This window comes from Heteronotia binoei, chromosome 13 (genome assembly GCF_032191835.1).
Source record: "Heteronotia binoei isolate CCM8104 ecotype False Entrance Well chromosome 13, APGP_CSIRO_Hbin_v1, whole genome shotgun sequence".
NCBI classification, from domain to species: domain Eukaryota; kingdom Metazoa; phylum Chordata; class Lepidosauria; order Squamata; family Gekkonidae; genus Heteronotia; species Heteronotia binoei.
This window is the reverse complement of record NC_083235.1, coordinates 25,410,069-25,425,075: the sequence shown is the minus strand read 5'-3', so window position 1 is coordinate 25,425,075 and position 15,007 is coordinate 25,410,069. Positions and strand designations below refer to the sequence as shown.

The 15,007-nt window shown below is 44.9% G+C and overlaps 1 protein-coding gene across 2 annotated transcripts in view; it reads left to right on the top strand.

The window, feature by feature from the left end:
- STAC3 (SH3 and cysteine rich domain 3) overlaps window positions 1-14,500 on the top strand; it is a 40,862-nt gene extending 26,362 nt beyond the window's left edge. For both annotated transcript variants that reach the window (XM_060252272.1, XM_060252271.1), the window contains exons 7-12: window positions 102-168; window positions 4,894-4,943; window positions 8,952-9,043; window positions 10,228-10,279; window positions 12,129-12,266; window positions 13,946-14,500. In XM_060252272.1, coding sequence (XP_060108255.1) covers window positions 102-168; window positions 4,894-4,943; window positions 8,952-9,043; window positions 10,228-10,279; window positions 12,129-12,266; window positions 13,946-14,044 — 498 coding nt within the window. In that variant the 3' untranslated portion in view covers window positions 14,045-14,500. The remainder of the gene's footprint in view (window positions 1-101; window positions 169-4,893; window positions 4,944-8,951; window positions 9,044-10,227; window positions 10,280-12,128; window positions 12,267-13,945) is intronic.
- Window positions 14,501-15,007: the final 507 nt, after the last annotated feature.

Genomic DNA, 15,007 nt, shown 5'->3' with positions numbered 1-15,007 from the left:
CGTATATTCTTTATAGCTCAATTCAGGTGACTAAGGATGCTTTATTACAGAGAAAGCATGAGCCTCTCTAACGGACTCCTCTCTCCCTTCTTTCTTTGTAGCCATTGGCTGCTATGATGGAGGAGGAAACGGAGGCCCCTAAGATAGAGGGTGGCAAACCAGAAGAAGGTAAGTGCCCTGCTGAATCTTTTTCCAAAAAACTTTCTGCATTTCATGCATTTGCTAGATTTCTGATCAGATGCTGAACTCAGGCAGGCAAATCGAAAATGAGCTTGGTGAACACAGCAGAGAGCGCTAAAAGTCCAACCCCAGTGCTCCAAACCTTTCATCCTTTATATTGATTGAATGATGCCCAGTGGCAACAATGCATATGCAATAGCTTTAAAACAGGCGAAATATTGGCAATTAATTTCAAACTACCTGCCTTATAGTAAAAGCAGGAAGGGGGAAGAAAATGGAGCACTAGGTTTGTAATTTGACATCTTGAGATTCTCAGAGTTGAATTTTTTTTTTAAAGGCAAGTTTCTAGCCTTTCAAAGAAGACTTAAAAGAGTCGGGAGGGTACTTAGTACCTATCAGCGCTAGACTAATGAAGAGTAAGCAACGTGTAATGAAATCTCTGGTGCTAGGAAAGGGCTGAGCAGGATTTCCAAAGGATACAGGACTTTGCTGCCTGTCATATTTCTTGTTCTATGTCTAGCAGGAGAATAAATTATCGCAGGAAGCAAATATATGCAAATCAGCATTGGTGATAGATGAAGTATTTAGCTATCTTTGGTGTCTTAGCTATATTTGGATTTCTTGGTTGCAGAGTTTTTAACATTTTGGTGCAGCATACAAAAGATCTTTGGCATTGATTTACCAGATCCAGTTTGTGGCTAAGTGTGTGGACTCTTATCTGAGAGAAACGGTTTTATTCCCCACTCCTCCACTTACAGCTGCTGGAATGGCTTTGGGTTAGCCATAGCTATTGCAGGAGTTGTCCTTGAAAGGGCAGCTGCTGTGAGAGCCCTCTCAGCCCCACCCACCTCACAGGGTGTGTGTTGTGGGGGAAGAAGATATAGGAGATTGTAAGCCACTCTGAGTCTCTGATTCAGAGAGAAGGGTGGGGTATAAACTTGCAGTGTTCTAGATATGGCAGATATGATGTTGAACCACTAGCAGATGTGAACCAGCACGCGAAGCAGATGTCCAGCTTCATGGGAGAAATTGGCAAGGGCTTGAGCTTTTACACAATCGCGTTTTCCTTGTTTGTGTGTTCCTGTTGCTTTGGGGACTCATATTAGGTCACACACCCCTAACATCATCATTGTTTCACACAGGGCCTTTTTTGCGGAAAAAGCCCAGCAGGAGCTCATTTGCATATTAGGCCACACCCCTGGCACCAAGCCAACTGGAACTGTGTTCCTGTGCGTTCCTGCTCAATAAAGCCCTGGTACCGGGTATGGAAGAGAGGCTTGGGACTCTTTGGGGCTATGCATGGCAGGAATACCAGAAGCTGCCTCCTACCAGCTCAGGCCACTAGTCTGCGTAGCTCTGCACTGTCCACTTTGGCAGGCTGAGGTTCTCCATGTCTTGGGCAGACGGGTCTTTCCTAACACCTTTTGCCAAAGAGTGTTTCAGCTAGAGGTGTCAGGAGCTGATTATGGGATCATCTGCATGCAAAACAACATTTCTATGGAGGTATCGCCTCCCCCCCACCCGAAATTCAGTCTTTTAGATACAACAGTTGATTCCTCTCAGTCTTTTTTTCTCTTTCAAAATAGGAATTTCTTGTTGATTTTTCTTTTTTCTGCTGCAGCACAGGGTGGTGTTTTAGATGTCCTTTTATAAATTCAACTCTTGTGGGCTTGTTTGTTTTTTTGAAGTTACACATCTGAGGGCATTGCTCCAGCAGGAGGACGGAACAGTTTGAGAAGGCAGTGCCTGCCTGCCTTTGAACATCTGCAGAGTGGAATTTTGCAAAACATCCCTTCCTCCCTCCATTTGAATTGATCTTAAACAGATCCCAAATTCCTAAGAAGAGGGAAAGAAATGAATTGTGTGGGTTCAGGGAGAAAGAGGGTTAAAGAAATTTCTCTTAACAGCACTAATGCAAAGCATTAGCTCTGCTATTCAACTACAGCGGACTTTGGCAAGGATGAGAAAGCAGGCATTTCCGTGGTCAGCACATTGGTTATCAGTGATGTGCATACAGCTAATTGGCATAATAATGAAACAAGTGTAGCTTTGTTTTTATATTTTAGGCAAATGATTACAATTTATTAAGAGTCTAAAACTGTTAGGTGCTGTAGAAAAAATAAAAATAAAACATCTTTCTTCCGGGTGTACAGACTCAAGGCAAAATCCATTTTTCTCTTGGGCATAAACTCAAGTTGCTAATTTTTTCTTTTTGCATGGAAATTTGCTTATGTTAGAAGAAGAAGAAGAAGAAGAAGAAGAAGAAGAAGAAGAAGAAGAAGAAGATATTGGATTTATATCCCGCCCTCCACTCCAAAGAGTCTCAGAGCGGCTCACAATCTCCTTTACCTTCCTCCCCCACAACAGACACCCTGTGAGGTGGGTGAGGCTGGAGAGGGCTCTCACAGCAGCTGCCCTTTCAAGAACAACCTCTGCCAGAGCTATGGCGGACCCAAGGCCATGCTAGCAGGTGCAAGTGGAGGAGTGGGGAATCAAACCCGGTTCTCCCAGATAAGAGTCCACACACTTAACCACTACACCAAACTGGCTCTCCTTTGGACCTTCTTGTCATTTTAAAGCCTCACAAAGATTTCTAAAGGGTTTTTTTTTGGGGGGGGGGGTATATTGCACAGGTAAAGCTATTTAGGAAGTAGGAAGACAATGTGTATGAAACTTGATCTCTATCATATCTTTCTACACATCTATGTGTCAGATGCTGACAACTTGGAAATGAATGTGAGCAATAGTCGAATTTACCAGAATCAGTTTTGTTTTAGATGCAAGTTAAGGCCCTTGATGGATTGACATGGTGTTTTGTGCAAAATCTGTAACACCACATCAAACAGTTTGGGTTCATAATAGCAGCCACTTCTGCCTGCTTCCTTGCATAAGTTGCTTGAATGCACGAAGGCAGCTAATCAAAGCAGCTGTTTATCATGATGCTGGATGAATGTTATGGGGCTGAAATTAAAAGACGTTTGCTACTTAGGAGGACAGCTATGGCGAACCTAGGCAGTATAATAAAAATTAGAGACATCACCCTGCCAACAAAAGTCCGTATAGTCAAAGCGATGGTATTCTCAGTGGTAATGTATGGCTGTGAGAGTTGGACCATAAGGATGGCCGAGCGCAGAAGAATAGATGCTTTTGAGCTGTGGTGCTGGAGAAGAATCTTGAGAGTCCCTTGGACTGCAAGAAGATCCAATCAGTCAGTCCTAAGGGAAATCAACCCAGACTGTTCCCTGGAAGGTCAGATGCTGAAGCTCAAATACTTTGGCCACCAAATGAGAAGGGAGTACTCACTGGAGAAGATTCTGATGCTGGGAAAGACAGAAGGCAAAAGATGAGATGGCTGGACAGCATTACTGATGGAACTAACACAAATTTGAGCAGACTTCAGAGGATGGTGGAAGACAGGAGGGCCTGTCGTGACTTGGTCCATGGAGTCGCAAAGAGTCGGACTCGACTGTGTGACTGAACAACAACAAAAGGGAAGAGAGACCTTTCCTCCCCCAAGTAACTACACCACCCATGAAGCAGTGTGAAGATGCAAATGCATGAATAATTCCCAGTCTGAGCAGATTGCCTGCCTTTTCCTAATAACAAACACTTGGACTGATTTCCCACTAGCCTAATGCCGCCCTCCCTCTCCTCTTCTCTGCCTGGCTTCCTTTGGATTTCACACTATCTGCCCCAGGGTTGCAACTTGCTCCGCTTCTTTTGCACAGTAAACAAGATCCTCTAAAAACCAGTTTCTGTTTGCCGTGTGAAAAAGGCGAAGCTGGTTACAGCCCCGGGGCAGATAGTGTGAAATCTGACAGAAGCCCTGAGGAGAAGACGAGCGTGAGAGCAGCATAAGGCTCAGGGATGGATTAACAATTAGGCCAAGTAGGCACTGGTCTAGGGGTCCCCATGCCTTTAGGGACCCCGGGCCGGCTTTTCCCCACGGTTCCCCCCTGTTTGCAGCCCTCGGAGCCTGCACGCACAGCCAGCAACTGAGCCACTCTTTGTCCAACTTTTCCGGTGCAGCTGCTGCTGGTGCTGCTGCCAAGTTTGCCTCTGCCTCTCCCCCACAGTGTTGTCAAAGGTGCTTTTGAGAAGGTTTCTGCAGGCTGCAGCGGGGGCCAGGAGGGTGGGGCAAGTGCTCCAACTCTAAGATAATTTGCAAGGGGCCCCCGAAGATTTTGACTGCCTAGGGGCCTCCACAGGGTTTAATCTGGCACTGATAAGGCTAGTGGGAAATCGGTCCCAATCTCAATGGGCCAAGAATATGGTGGAAAATGCCAGCCGTGGAACCCTTCTTTCCGAGCCAACAAAGTTAAAACAGCAAGGATTTGGTAGACACAGAGGGAGGGTCTCAAAAACAAACTACATTGCCCATAAGAGCAGGGCAAGAATGCACATCTAGAAATTGATCCAGATGTGAACAGATCACCTGCCTTTGCTATTAAGGCTCACTGAATGAGGTAGAAATAAGGGACACGTTGCCACTTCAAGTCACTTGCTGTGAAGTGTTTAATGTGTTGTGTACTTAAAAAATGTGACAAACAGCAGATGGAGAGATAGCAGCAGACGGGGAATGCTGTGGGTAAACGATACATTGATTGCACATGCGCAGTCATCTTTTTCTGCACAATTGAACATGCCTGAATTAGTCAAACATGGACAAACCAAACATCCTTCTGAATACAGTCTGCCTTTTTTCCCTTCCAGGAAATCCAGAAGGAGAAAAGAAGGCTGAGAAGAATGCCCCAGATGATAAGGTATCTGCCTGCCCTTCCTTGGGGATGGGGGGGGGGGGAAGAAGCAAGAACACTGAAGTGTGCCATTTTCTAAATGCGAAGCTGGTGCTCAAGTTGGCTGGAACTAGGGTTGCCAAATCCAATTCAAGAAATTTCTGGGGACTTTGGGGGTGGAGCCAGGAGCAAGGTTGTGACAAGCACAATTGAACTTCAAAGGGAGTTCTGGCCATCACGTTTAAAAGGGACCGCACACCTTTTAAATACTTTTCCTCCATTGGAAATAATGAAGGATAGGGGCACCTTCTTTTGGAGCTCATAGAATTGGACCCCCTAGTCCAATCTTTTTGAAACTTGGAGGGTGTTTTGAGGAGAGAAACTGGATGCTATGCTGAAATTTTAGTGCCTCTATCTCAAAAAACAGCCCCCCCCCAGAGCCCCAAATACCCATTCAATTCTCCATTATACCCTAGGAGAATTGGTCTTCATAGGGAATAATGGAGTGCCCAGCAGATATTTCCTTCCCTCCCATCCGCTTGCTGATTACCCTGAAGCGGAGGGAGGGCCTCCAAACCAGGGGATCCCCTGCCCCCACCTGGGGATTATAATATACATGGGAGAATCGCGGGGAGATAGCAAACCAAACAAAATACCGTGATATAATAATGAAAACCATACAACTATAGTAAACCCAATTTACTAAAAATTTCATAGATATAGAGATATTATCACAGATTTTCAAACATTCTAATAACAAGGTCAGTAATTCATACACAGCCACATCAGGCTGTTCACACTAACCGAGCACAAACAATCTTTAAAGAGAATCAAATTCCCACAATAAAGTGCTGAGTGCAAAAAGTGCTTGCATACTAAATTAATCAAAAGTTCATTTTTTTGAAGACTCCACAGGTCCACTTCCAACGGAGCCCGAAGCCAGCTGACACTTGCCGTGTCGTTTCAAAATCCTTTGTCAAAGAGGGGAGATAGAAGTTCTTCCAAACTTTCACATTAACAAAATATTCAACAGCACATACAAGCACTTGCAAGCCGAAGGCTCAGCTGAATATTTTGTTGAATTTGTTTCTCTTTAAGTATTGTTTGTGCTCAGTTGAATATTTTGTTCATGCACTTTTTGCACTCAGCACTTTATTGTGGGAATTTGATTCTCTTTAAGTATTGTTTGTGCTCAGTTAGTGTGAACAGCCTGATGTGGCTGTGTATGAATTACTGACCTTGTTATTAGAATGTTTGAAAATCTGTGATAATATCTCTATATTTATGAAATTTTTGATAAATTGGATTTACTATAGTTGTATGGTTTTCGTTATTATATCACGGTATTATGTTTGGTTTGCTATCCCACCTGGGGATTGGCAACCCTAGCTGGAACTTGCATGCATTGACTGCCAAGCGCTGCACTTTAATTCTGGATGCATGTATGAGAGCAGGCTTTGCATGGAGGAGCGGCAAATCAAACCCAGTTCTTCAGATTAGAGACTACCTCTCTTAACTGCTAGACCACACCAGCTGGTGTAGAAACGACTTTGGAACAAGCTGTATTTCTGTTGTGGATCTTCAGCAATATCTGCAGATCGAACATACGAACATATATGAATATATGAAGCTGCCTTATACTGAATCAGACCCTCGGTCCATCAAAGTCAGTATTGTCTACTCAGACTGGCAGCAGCTCTCCAGGGTCTTGAGCTGAGGTTTTTCACACCTACTTGCCTGGACCCTTTTTAGTTGGAGATGCCGGGGATTGAACCTGGAACCTTCTGCTTACCAAGCAGATGTTATACCACTGAGCCACCATCCCTCCCCACAAACCCTGGTTGCTTGACAGCAGTGCATGAATGTAATAATGAATGAGCGGTGGATGAGCAGTGTAGAACACCTACCCTTTGTTACCTTGTTCACTTCATGGTGCCAGCATTTTTCTGAAGAGCAGCATTGTTAGGAAACAGCATCTTGACAGGGTTGCCATTTTGGTAAGGGAAGCAACACAGGGGACAATATGGTGGGCCTCTCCACCACTCTGCTAGGGTCAGAGCTTCAGAGCTGGAGTGTATACAAAATCCACCGAGGGACCAATACACCAAGGAGGGACTTATCTTTTGGCTGGTCCCTTCAGGCTAGCCATCTATTCATATTGGATTTGCCAGCTCTGGGTTGGGAAATACATGGAGATTTGGGGGTGGAGTCTGGGGAAGGGTGGGGTTTGGGAAAGGGAGGGACCTCAGCAGAGTATAATGCCATAGAGTTGACCCTCCAAAGCAGCCATTTTGTCCAGGAAAACTGATATTGGTCATCTGGAGGTCAGTCGTAATAGTGGGAGATCTCCAGGTGACAACTGGAGGCTAGCAACCCTATTCCATATGCAGCAGCTCTTCTGGGAAATTGTTGCATTTTCTCCACAACTCTGCAAGAGTTGCCTCATCCATTTTCATCCTGTTTTTCCTTCAAGGTGCTCATGGCAGTGTACCACATGGGGTTGCCAATCCCCAGGTGGGTAGCAGGGGATCCCCTGGTTTGGAGACCCTCCCCCTGCTTCATGGTCATCAGAAAGCGGGGGGAGGGGAGGGAAATGTCTGCTGGGAACTCTGTTATTCCCTATGGAGATTTATTCCCATAGAAAATCATGGAGAATTGATCCACAGGTATCTGGGGCTCTGGGGGGGGCTGTTTTTTGGGGTAGAGGCACCAAATTTTCAGTATAGCATCTAGTGCCTCTCCCCAAAATACCCACCAAGTTTCAAAAAGTTTGGACCAGGGGGTCCAATTCTATGAGCCCCAAAAGAAGGTGCCCCTATCCTTCATTATTTCCTATGGAAGGAAGGAATTGAAAAGGTGTGCCGTCCCTTTAAATGTGATTGCCAGAACTCCCTTGTCACAGCCTTGATCTTGGATCCACCCCTAATGTCTCCTGGCTCCACCCCCAAAGTCCCCAGATATTTCTTGAACTGGACTTGGCAACCCTAGTACCACACCATCCTCTCCTCCATTTTATATCCTCACAAGAACTGAGTAGGATGAAGTTAGGCTGGGAGATGGTGATTGGCCCAAAATTACTGAGGGAGTTGTGTGATAAGGCAAGGATTTGAAACAAGGTCCTCCAGGTCTAGACCAACACACAAAATAGGGTTGCCAGCTCCAGCAAGGTTGACAAATCCCGCCACTGCTGCAGAGGGGGATTCCTCTATTGCAATGATGTCACCCAGAAGTGACATCATCACACTGGGCATGTCGCACCAGGGATGCTCTAGGATTTGTGGTAAAAACTCTATGGTACCATAGAGTTTTATCACAAATCCTAGAGCGTCCCCAGTGCTATGCTTGAAACCTATTGAAAATGTAAGAGTTGAAGTTTGCATCTGAAAAAAGCCTTGTCTTAAATACGGAGTTTAGAGGAAGCTTTTGGTGAAAATGTGGTTGGAAAAGTTCTGGAAATGCCCATTTAGCTATCAGCTACATGAAGAAAAGTTTGTGAACTACATTTGAGAGTGAACAGGGACTGGTATCCTTTTGGAAGTTTTTTGCTGCATTATGGGAGCTATGATTATTCACCTAAAAGGAAGGAAGATATTGAAGTTGCCAATATTTTGAACTGTAACAGGAGCTATTGTGATGTCCAACTTTTTGTTTTGTATTCTGCGTTTTCAAGTTCTGTATTTTTGGAATATAATCAATTTTGTTTCAAGCTATTAATTGATGTGAAAGTACTTTAAGAGAATAGTGTGAACGGTTCTTTCATGGAGGCTGTGACTTTTTCTCCTCTCTCCTCAACTGGGAATTGGCAGCCCTATTGCCTGGAAGGAATGGGGGGGATAAAAATGAAACAGATCATGCACGATAGAGCAGATGGCTACCACAATGCAGTTGTTTATTTGCACCAAACCCAAGTTTCTAAGAAGCCAAAATACTGAGAGGGGAACTCTTTGGAGAGTGTTTGCAAGGGAACCCCGATCTGGGCTACTGTCAGGAACTCCATTGCCTGGTCGTAAAGTGTGTCTTTATTGTCTTGGACAGAATAAGAAACAGCAGCCTGGATTTCCGCAGTCCCACTACTTCATTGCGCTTTATCGCTTCAAAGCCTTGGAGAAGGATGACCTGGATTTCCAGTGAGTGTCAAGTGCCAAGCAGAGTGTACCAGGCTCAGGTCTTGAGATGTCTGCCTGGCAGGAGGGTGTCTCAGCGTGGGAGTGACTAGGCTGAGTCTCTTGAGATACTTAGCTAAGCTGTTGGCAAGAGAATTGAACCCTCGTTTCCAGACACCTCTGACACCTGAAGGCCATTTTCCATATTGCTGTGTTTGATACTAACATTAAAGTCAACATTGGGGAATGTGTCATGGGAAGGCAGCGTGATATGCTAAGTTTCCTTCTTTCCAACTGGCTGTGAAAATCTGTACTTAGGGGTCTTTTTAAGGTGGCAAAGGGAAGCAAAGTTTCACCTCATAGTTTCCTACCATAAATAATAATTCTGCTAGGCTGGAAGATTCTGATGTAAGAGGATTTTCAAACAAGTGCTCCCACGTGTTCTATGTGATACAAAAGTCAATCCAAGGACTTAGCCTGCGCTTTTTTTGGACCAACTGAGTGGATCCCTCAACCCTAAACAGGCACTTGGATCCTCACAGAGCAAGAAGCTTTATGAATCTTTATGTAAAAAAAATTACACTGGAGAATGAGGGATATCATTCAGCCCGTTGTACAAGCATTGCCACACCTGGTTCCTGACAAAACAGGGGAGGTACTTAGACAAGTAAATATTACCATAAATGAGGCTGGGGAAGACCTGCTGGATGTTATGTGTATTGAAGGTTTATCTAGTATTCAAAAATGATCATAATTTGGCCTATGCTTTTCAAGTGCCAAACCAGCTACACCCCATGCCTGTGGCTGTTTTGGCCATTGAAAAGGTGTGTGTGTGTGTGTGTGTGTAGGGTTTTTTTGTGGGGAGGGGGATACCTCAGCCGTCTACACTGCAGGCCTGATCCTTATGAGGCCCTCGCGGCATTTTAATCTGAAGCATCTTCTGATGGCTGCTTTGAACTTGTGACCTGTAGGAGGGAGGAAAATGAATATGGCCATTTCTAGGCAACCCTCAATGCTCTCCTCATCCTTCCTTGCCTTTGTGAGCGTTGGCAATGCTCGTGAGGGAGGCTGGCTAAGTAGCTGGTTAAGTACTCAGGATGAGGGGGATAATTTAGCAATCTGTCCTAGATAACAGAGTCTGAATGTGTACGGTTGCCACGGTTAGCACAGCAATGATTTTTTTTTCTCTTGGATCCATTCTCTTTCAGCCCGGGGGACAAAATTGCCATTGTTGATGACTCTAATGAAGAATGGTGGCGGGTAAGGAGGAGGGGGAAGAGATGGGGGCAGGAAGGGATGAGAGCTATGAGGCAAGCCTAAGACCCCTGTGTAATGGGCCCAGCTTTATCATTCTGAGGGAAGGCCCATAAGCTGATAGTTTCTTACAAGCATTATTACTTCACTTATTCGATGTTTCAGTTGATGGGTTTTAAGCCTTTAATTGTCTGTTGGCTGCCTTTGGGAGCTTAGACTGAGCACGAGTAGAAATTCGTAATAAATAACACCCGAGGTTTCCCTTGCTTCTGGCTTTAGGACTAGGCCGTTTGATTATCTTTTCTCTCTTGTCACATTTTTTATCCAGCTGTTCTTCCAGGCAGCTGAGGGCCAGCACACCCTGTCCTTCTCACCTCTATCTCATCCTCATTACAACCCGGTGCGGTAGGTTAGACTGAGAGAGATTGACTGTCCCAAGATGACGCAACAAGATTCATGGCACCTGGGATTTTTTGGCCACTGTGTGACAGAGTGTTGGACTAGATGGGCTACTGGCCTGATCCAACATGGCTTCTCTTATGTTCTTATGGCATAAGGGAATGTGAACCCAGGTCGTTCTGTGTTTTTTTCCAGACAGCATTTAATCCTTTCCCCAAGCCAGACTTATTTCTAGTGAGGTCAAAAAAAGGGAGGGAATGGGCTGAGTGGACCTTTTGTGGGGGAGTCAGTTGATGAAGGGGGTAAACATCTGTTTCTGTCTAAGGATGCTTCTTGCCCTCTTCCCTTGTCTTACTGTTATCATTAGAATGAAACCACAGGGTTTTGGTCACCATTTTGTTGCATGCCACACAGTTCTATCCTTACTCAATAGCTTCTTGTTGGCCAGGATGGGGCAATTCATTAAATCTAATAAATAAATACACCTCTTTGTGGCAACACACTGAACTTTTCCACAAATAACTAAATGGACATTTCAGACTTTTCTGCATTTCAGACTTTTCTGCATTCTCATTTTCGGTTTTTGTGTCTTGTTGCTTTGGATTTTTTTTTCTGTTCTGCACTTGTCTTGCCCCCTCTAGTGGTTGATTGAATATTACATTGCCCTATGTCTGGCATAACCAGTTCTGTAGGGCCTGCAAAACTGCCCTCTTCCAGCTAGCTTTTTAAGATGGAACTCATGATAAGATCAATAAGATCAATAACACCGAGCCATCTTACACATAATTTGATTGTATTATAATGTCATATTGTTTGATTGGTTTTAATGTTTAAATTATTAATTATATTATATATTGTTTTATTTGTATCATGGTTTTACCATGTCTTGTTAGCTGCCCTGAGCCTGCCTAGGCGGGGAGGGCGGGGTATAAATAAAAAGTTTATTATTATTTATTATTATTATAAAAACCTGCTGTTGAAATCTGAAGGGAGAGATGCTAAACATCAGATGGTGTACTATTGAATCAACCACTAGATAGAGCAAAACATGTGGAAAAGAAAAAAAACCCCAGCCTTTCCTCAAAAATATCTTCTCCTCAACAAGTAATAGTTGAGAATGTGGAAAAATCTTTTAGGTGTTTTCTTTGCAAAATATTACCTTTTAGTTGAGCTTTTTAACAATACTTTTTAAAACTGTTCCCCAATTTACAACAGACCAATTTACTATCTTAGGAATCGCTGAATAAGAAATCCAGCACCTCAGTTATTACTTGTTGATGAGAGAGTGTTGTTGGGGAAAGGTTATTTGTGAACTGCCAAGATCTACTGTTTTGCAAAGAATAATCACAACTGTATCAGCCTGGTCCTGTTATGTGGTTATGGAATCACTGTTGAATGGGGTGGGGTAGAGGAAGTGTTGACACCTTCATGACATCCATATATGCCATTTGCCTAGGGCAAGATTGGGGAGAAAATTGGCTTCTTTCCACCCAATTTCATCATACGTGTGCGGGCAGGAGAACGAGTGCATAAGGTGATGCGGTCCTTCGTAGGCAACAGGGAGATTGGGCAGATCACATTAAAGAAAGATCAGGTATGTCATTTGTATGCACTCTGTGTGTGTCTCTATGCATGTGCTAGGATTGCTCGCCTGACCCCCACAAATAGAGGGACTTTTCAGGTGGCAGAACCCTTGGAAAACCAACATCACAGGCATTGCAACTTGGCTCGAAGTTGCAGCTTTTTTGCTGGAAGTGACATCACAGCTGTTCAGAGAGCCGGTTAAGTGTGTGGACTCTTATCTGGGAGAAATGGGTTTGATTCCCCACTTCTCCACTTACAGCTGCTGGAATGGCCTTGGGTCAGCCATAGCTCTCGCAAGAGTTGTCCTTGAAAGGGCAGCTGCTGTGAGAGCCCTCTCAGCCCCACCTACTTCACAGGGTGTCTGTTGTGGGGGAAGAAGTATAGAAGATTCTAAGCCACTCTGAGTCTCTGATTCAGAGAGAAAGGTGGGTTATAAATCTGCAGTCTTCTTCATGATTCTCTAGGAATTCCTCAAATCTTTATGATCAAGATAACAGCTGGAATGATCACGTAACTTTGGACTAAATGTTTTGTGTCAGCAATGGAAAGTCTGCCTTTTATAAACCCTTCTACCTTGATGAGTAGGGTTCCAGAGTTCCTGCTGGGGGCAGCATTTTCCCCAAATTTGGGGCTCCAACCTGTTGCCATCTAACTGGCTGGTGGGTGGAGCCTTATGCTCAAAGAGCTCCTGCATGCTGTGAGATGCCCAGAGTGATGACATCACCCGGAAATGATATTATCATGCTGGGCACAGTGCCAGGGGGGACACTCTAGCATTTGGGAAAAAAATCTATGAGAAGAAGATCACCTCACCAGGATGTCGGTAAGACTTGGCAACCCTATTGAGGAGAACCTTCACCCCACCCTCAAAAACCTCCTCAGGAGTGGGGTTTTTTTTAACTAATGGTGGTGGGTAGAGGAAAGTTCTGTCAAGTCACATCTGATTCATGGCAACCCCATAGGGTTTTTATAATATAGTGGTTTCTATGCAATGATGAGATGAGGTGGTAGTGAACATAGTGCTTTTATTGAATACAGCAGAGATGGCCAACAGTAGCTCTCCAGATGTTTTTTGCCTACAACTTCCATCAGTCCCAGCCATTGGCCATGCTGGCTGGGGCTGATGGGAGTTGTAGGCAAAAAACATCTGGAAAGCTACCGTTGGCCACCCCTGGAATACAGCATAGTATAGTGCTGCCTCAAAAGACTAACTACTGGGCCAACAGGGCCACTATATATACACTCAGAGTTCCTGTGCTAGCATGCTATTGGACCATCAAACCAGCAGGGGGCTCGTGATTGGAGCAGGGCAGCAGGGATTTGGATCCTACTGCTTATTGTCCCTGAATCCCCAAGCTCAGTCCTACGGGCTCCAACGAGCCAGGCAAGAACTCCATATAATAGATACAATTCCAGTCACATAAGCAAGTTTTCAAGATGTTCAGAGGTGATTCCCCATTTCCAGCCTCTGCATAGCAGCCCTGGACTTCCCCCATGGTCTCCCATCCAGCCCTGCTTAGCTTCTGAGATCTGACAAGGTTAGGCTGACCTGGGCCTTTGTTATGAATCAGTGCTCATATAATAAACAAAGCCTGTTTTTCCTCCATTTGGGAAAGGCGGCAACTTGGAACACCACGTTATGCTTTTCAAACCTCACCCTTTTATTTCTTTTCCTTCTCTGTACTCCAGATTGTGGTTCAGAAAGGCGAGGAGCTGAACGGGTACGTGAAAGTCTACACTGGCCGCAAGGTGGGGCTCTTCCCTGTCGATTTCCTGCAAGAGATTTGAGGCCCGACGTTGGCTTTTCCATTGGTTTCCTAGCTTGGGCCAGAGAGGGCCAGGTTGTTGCCTTGGGGAGAGAGATTCCCGGTTTCCAAGGACTGTCGGCAAAGGAGTTGGGTTCTGAGAGAGCCTGTAGCTCAAGAGTCATGATATCCTGCCAAGGCCCTCATCTCTGAGCCTAGCATTCAAGGTGGGGAGTGTTGTGATACTACAATCTCAAAGGTCTCTGCACTCTCCTAAGTGCTCTTTGGACTCTGTGGTTTAGTGGCGGCAGATCCCAGAATGGGGTTAGCTGTTATCCTTGATGCTGCTGCCATAGAGGTGCTGGGATGTGGCCCGAACTGCTGCTTCCTGTCTGCAAAGGAAGTGGATAGATGATCATTCATGTCGACTGCCAGACTCCATAAATAGGGTTGCCAGCTCCAGATTGGGAAATACCTGGAGATTCAGGGAGGGTGGCGCCTGAGGGCAGGGTTTGGGAGGGGAGGGATTTTAGTGAGGTAAAGTCCACCTTCCAAAGCAGCCATTTTCTCCAGGGAAACTGATCTCTGTCACCTGGAGATGAGTTATAACCTGAGGAGATCTCCAGCCACCACCTGGAAGTTGGCAACCCCACTCCATAAATGGCATTTGCTGCTGTCTCCTGCAAGTGGCACCAAGCTTGTGTGGTTGTGTGTGTGTATTTATTCGGAGACAAATGGCTGTCTCTTTGCTGGTGGGGGCAGACCTGGCTTCTGGTGTTACTTGTACTGCTTAGATCTTGTTATGTTTTGCTCCCTTATCCTCCAGTGGCCTACCTACCTTGATATAAAGCAGCAGGATTTTGGACTGGTGTCCAATGAGAAGACCTGACTGCTTGGGGAAAGTGTGGGGTGATTTGGCTCCTGTTAACACTGAAGAAGTATACCTCTCTCCGTACCTTCTTGCTTAGTTTTTCTACTGTTTTGAAAGGAACTCTGATTAGGTATT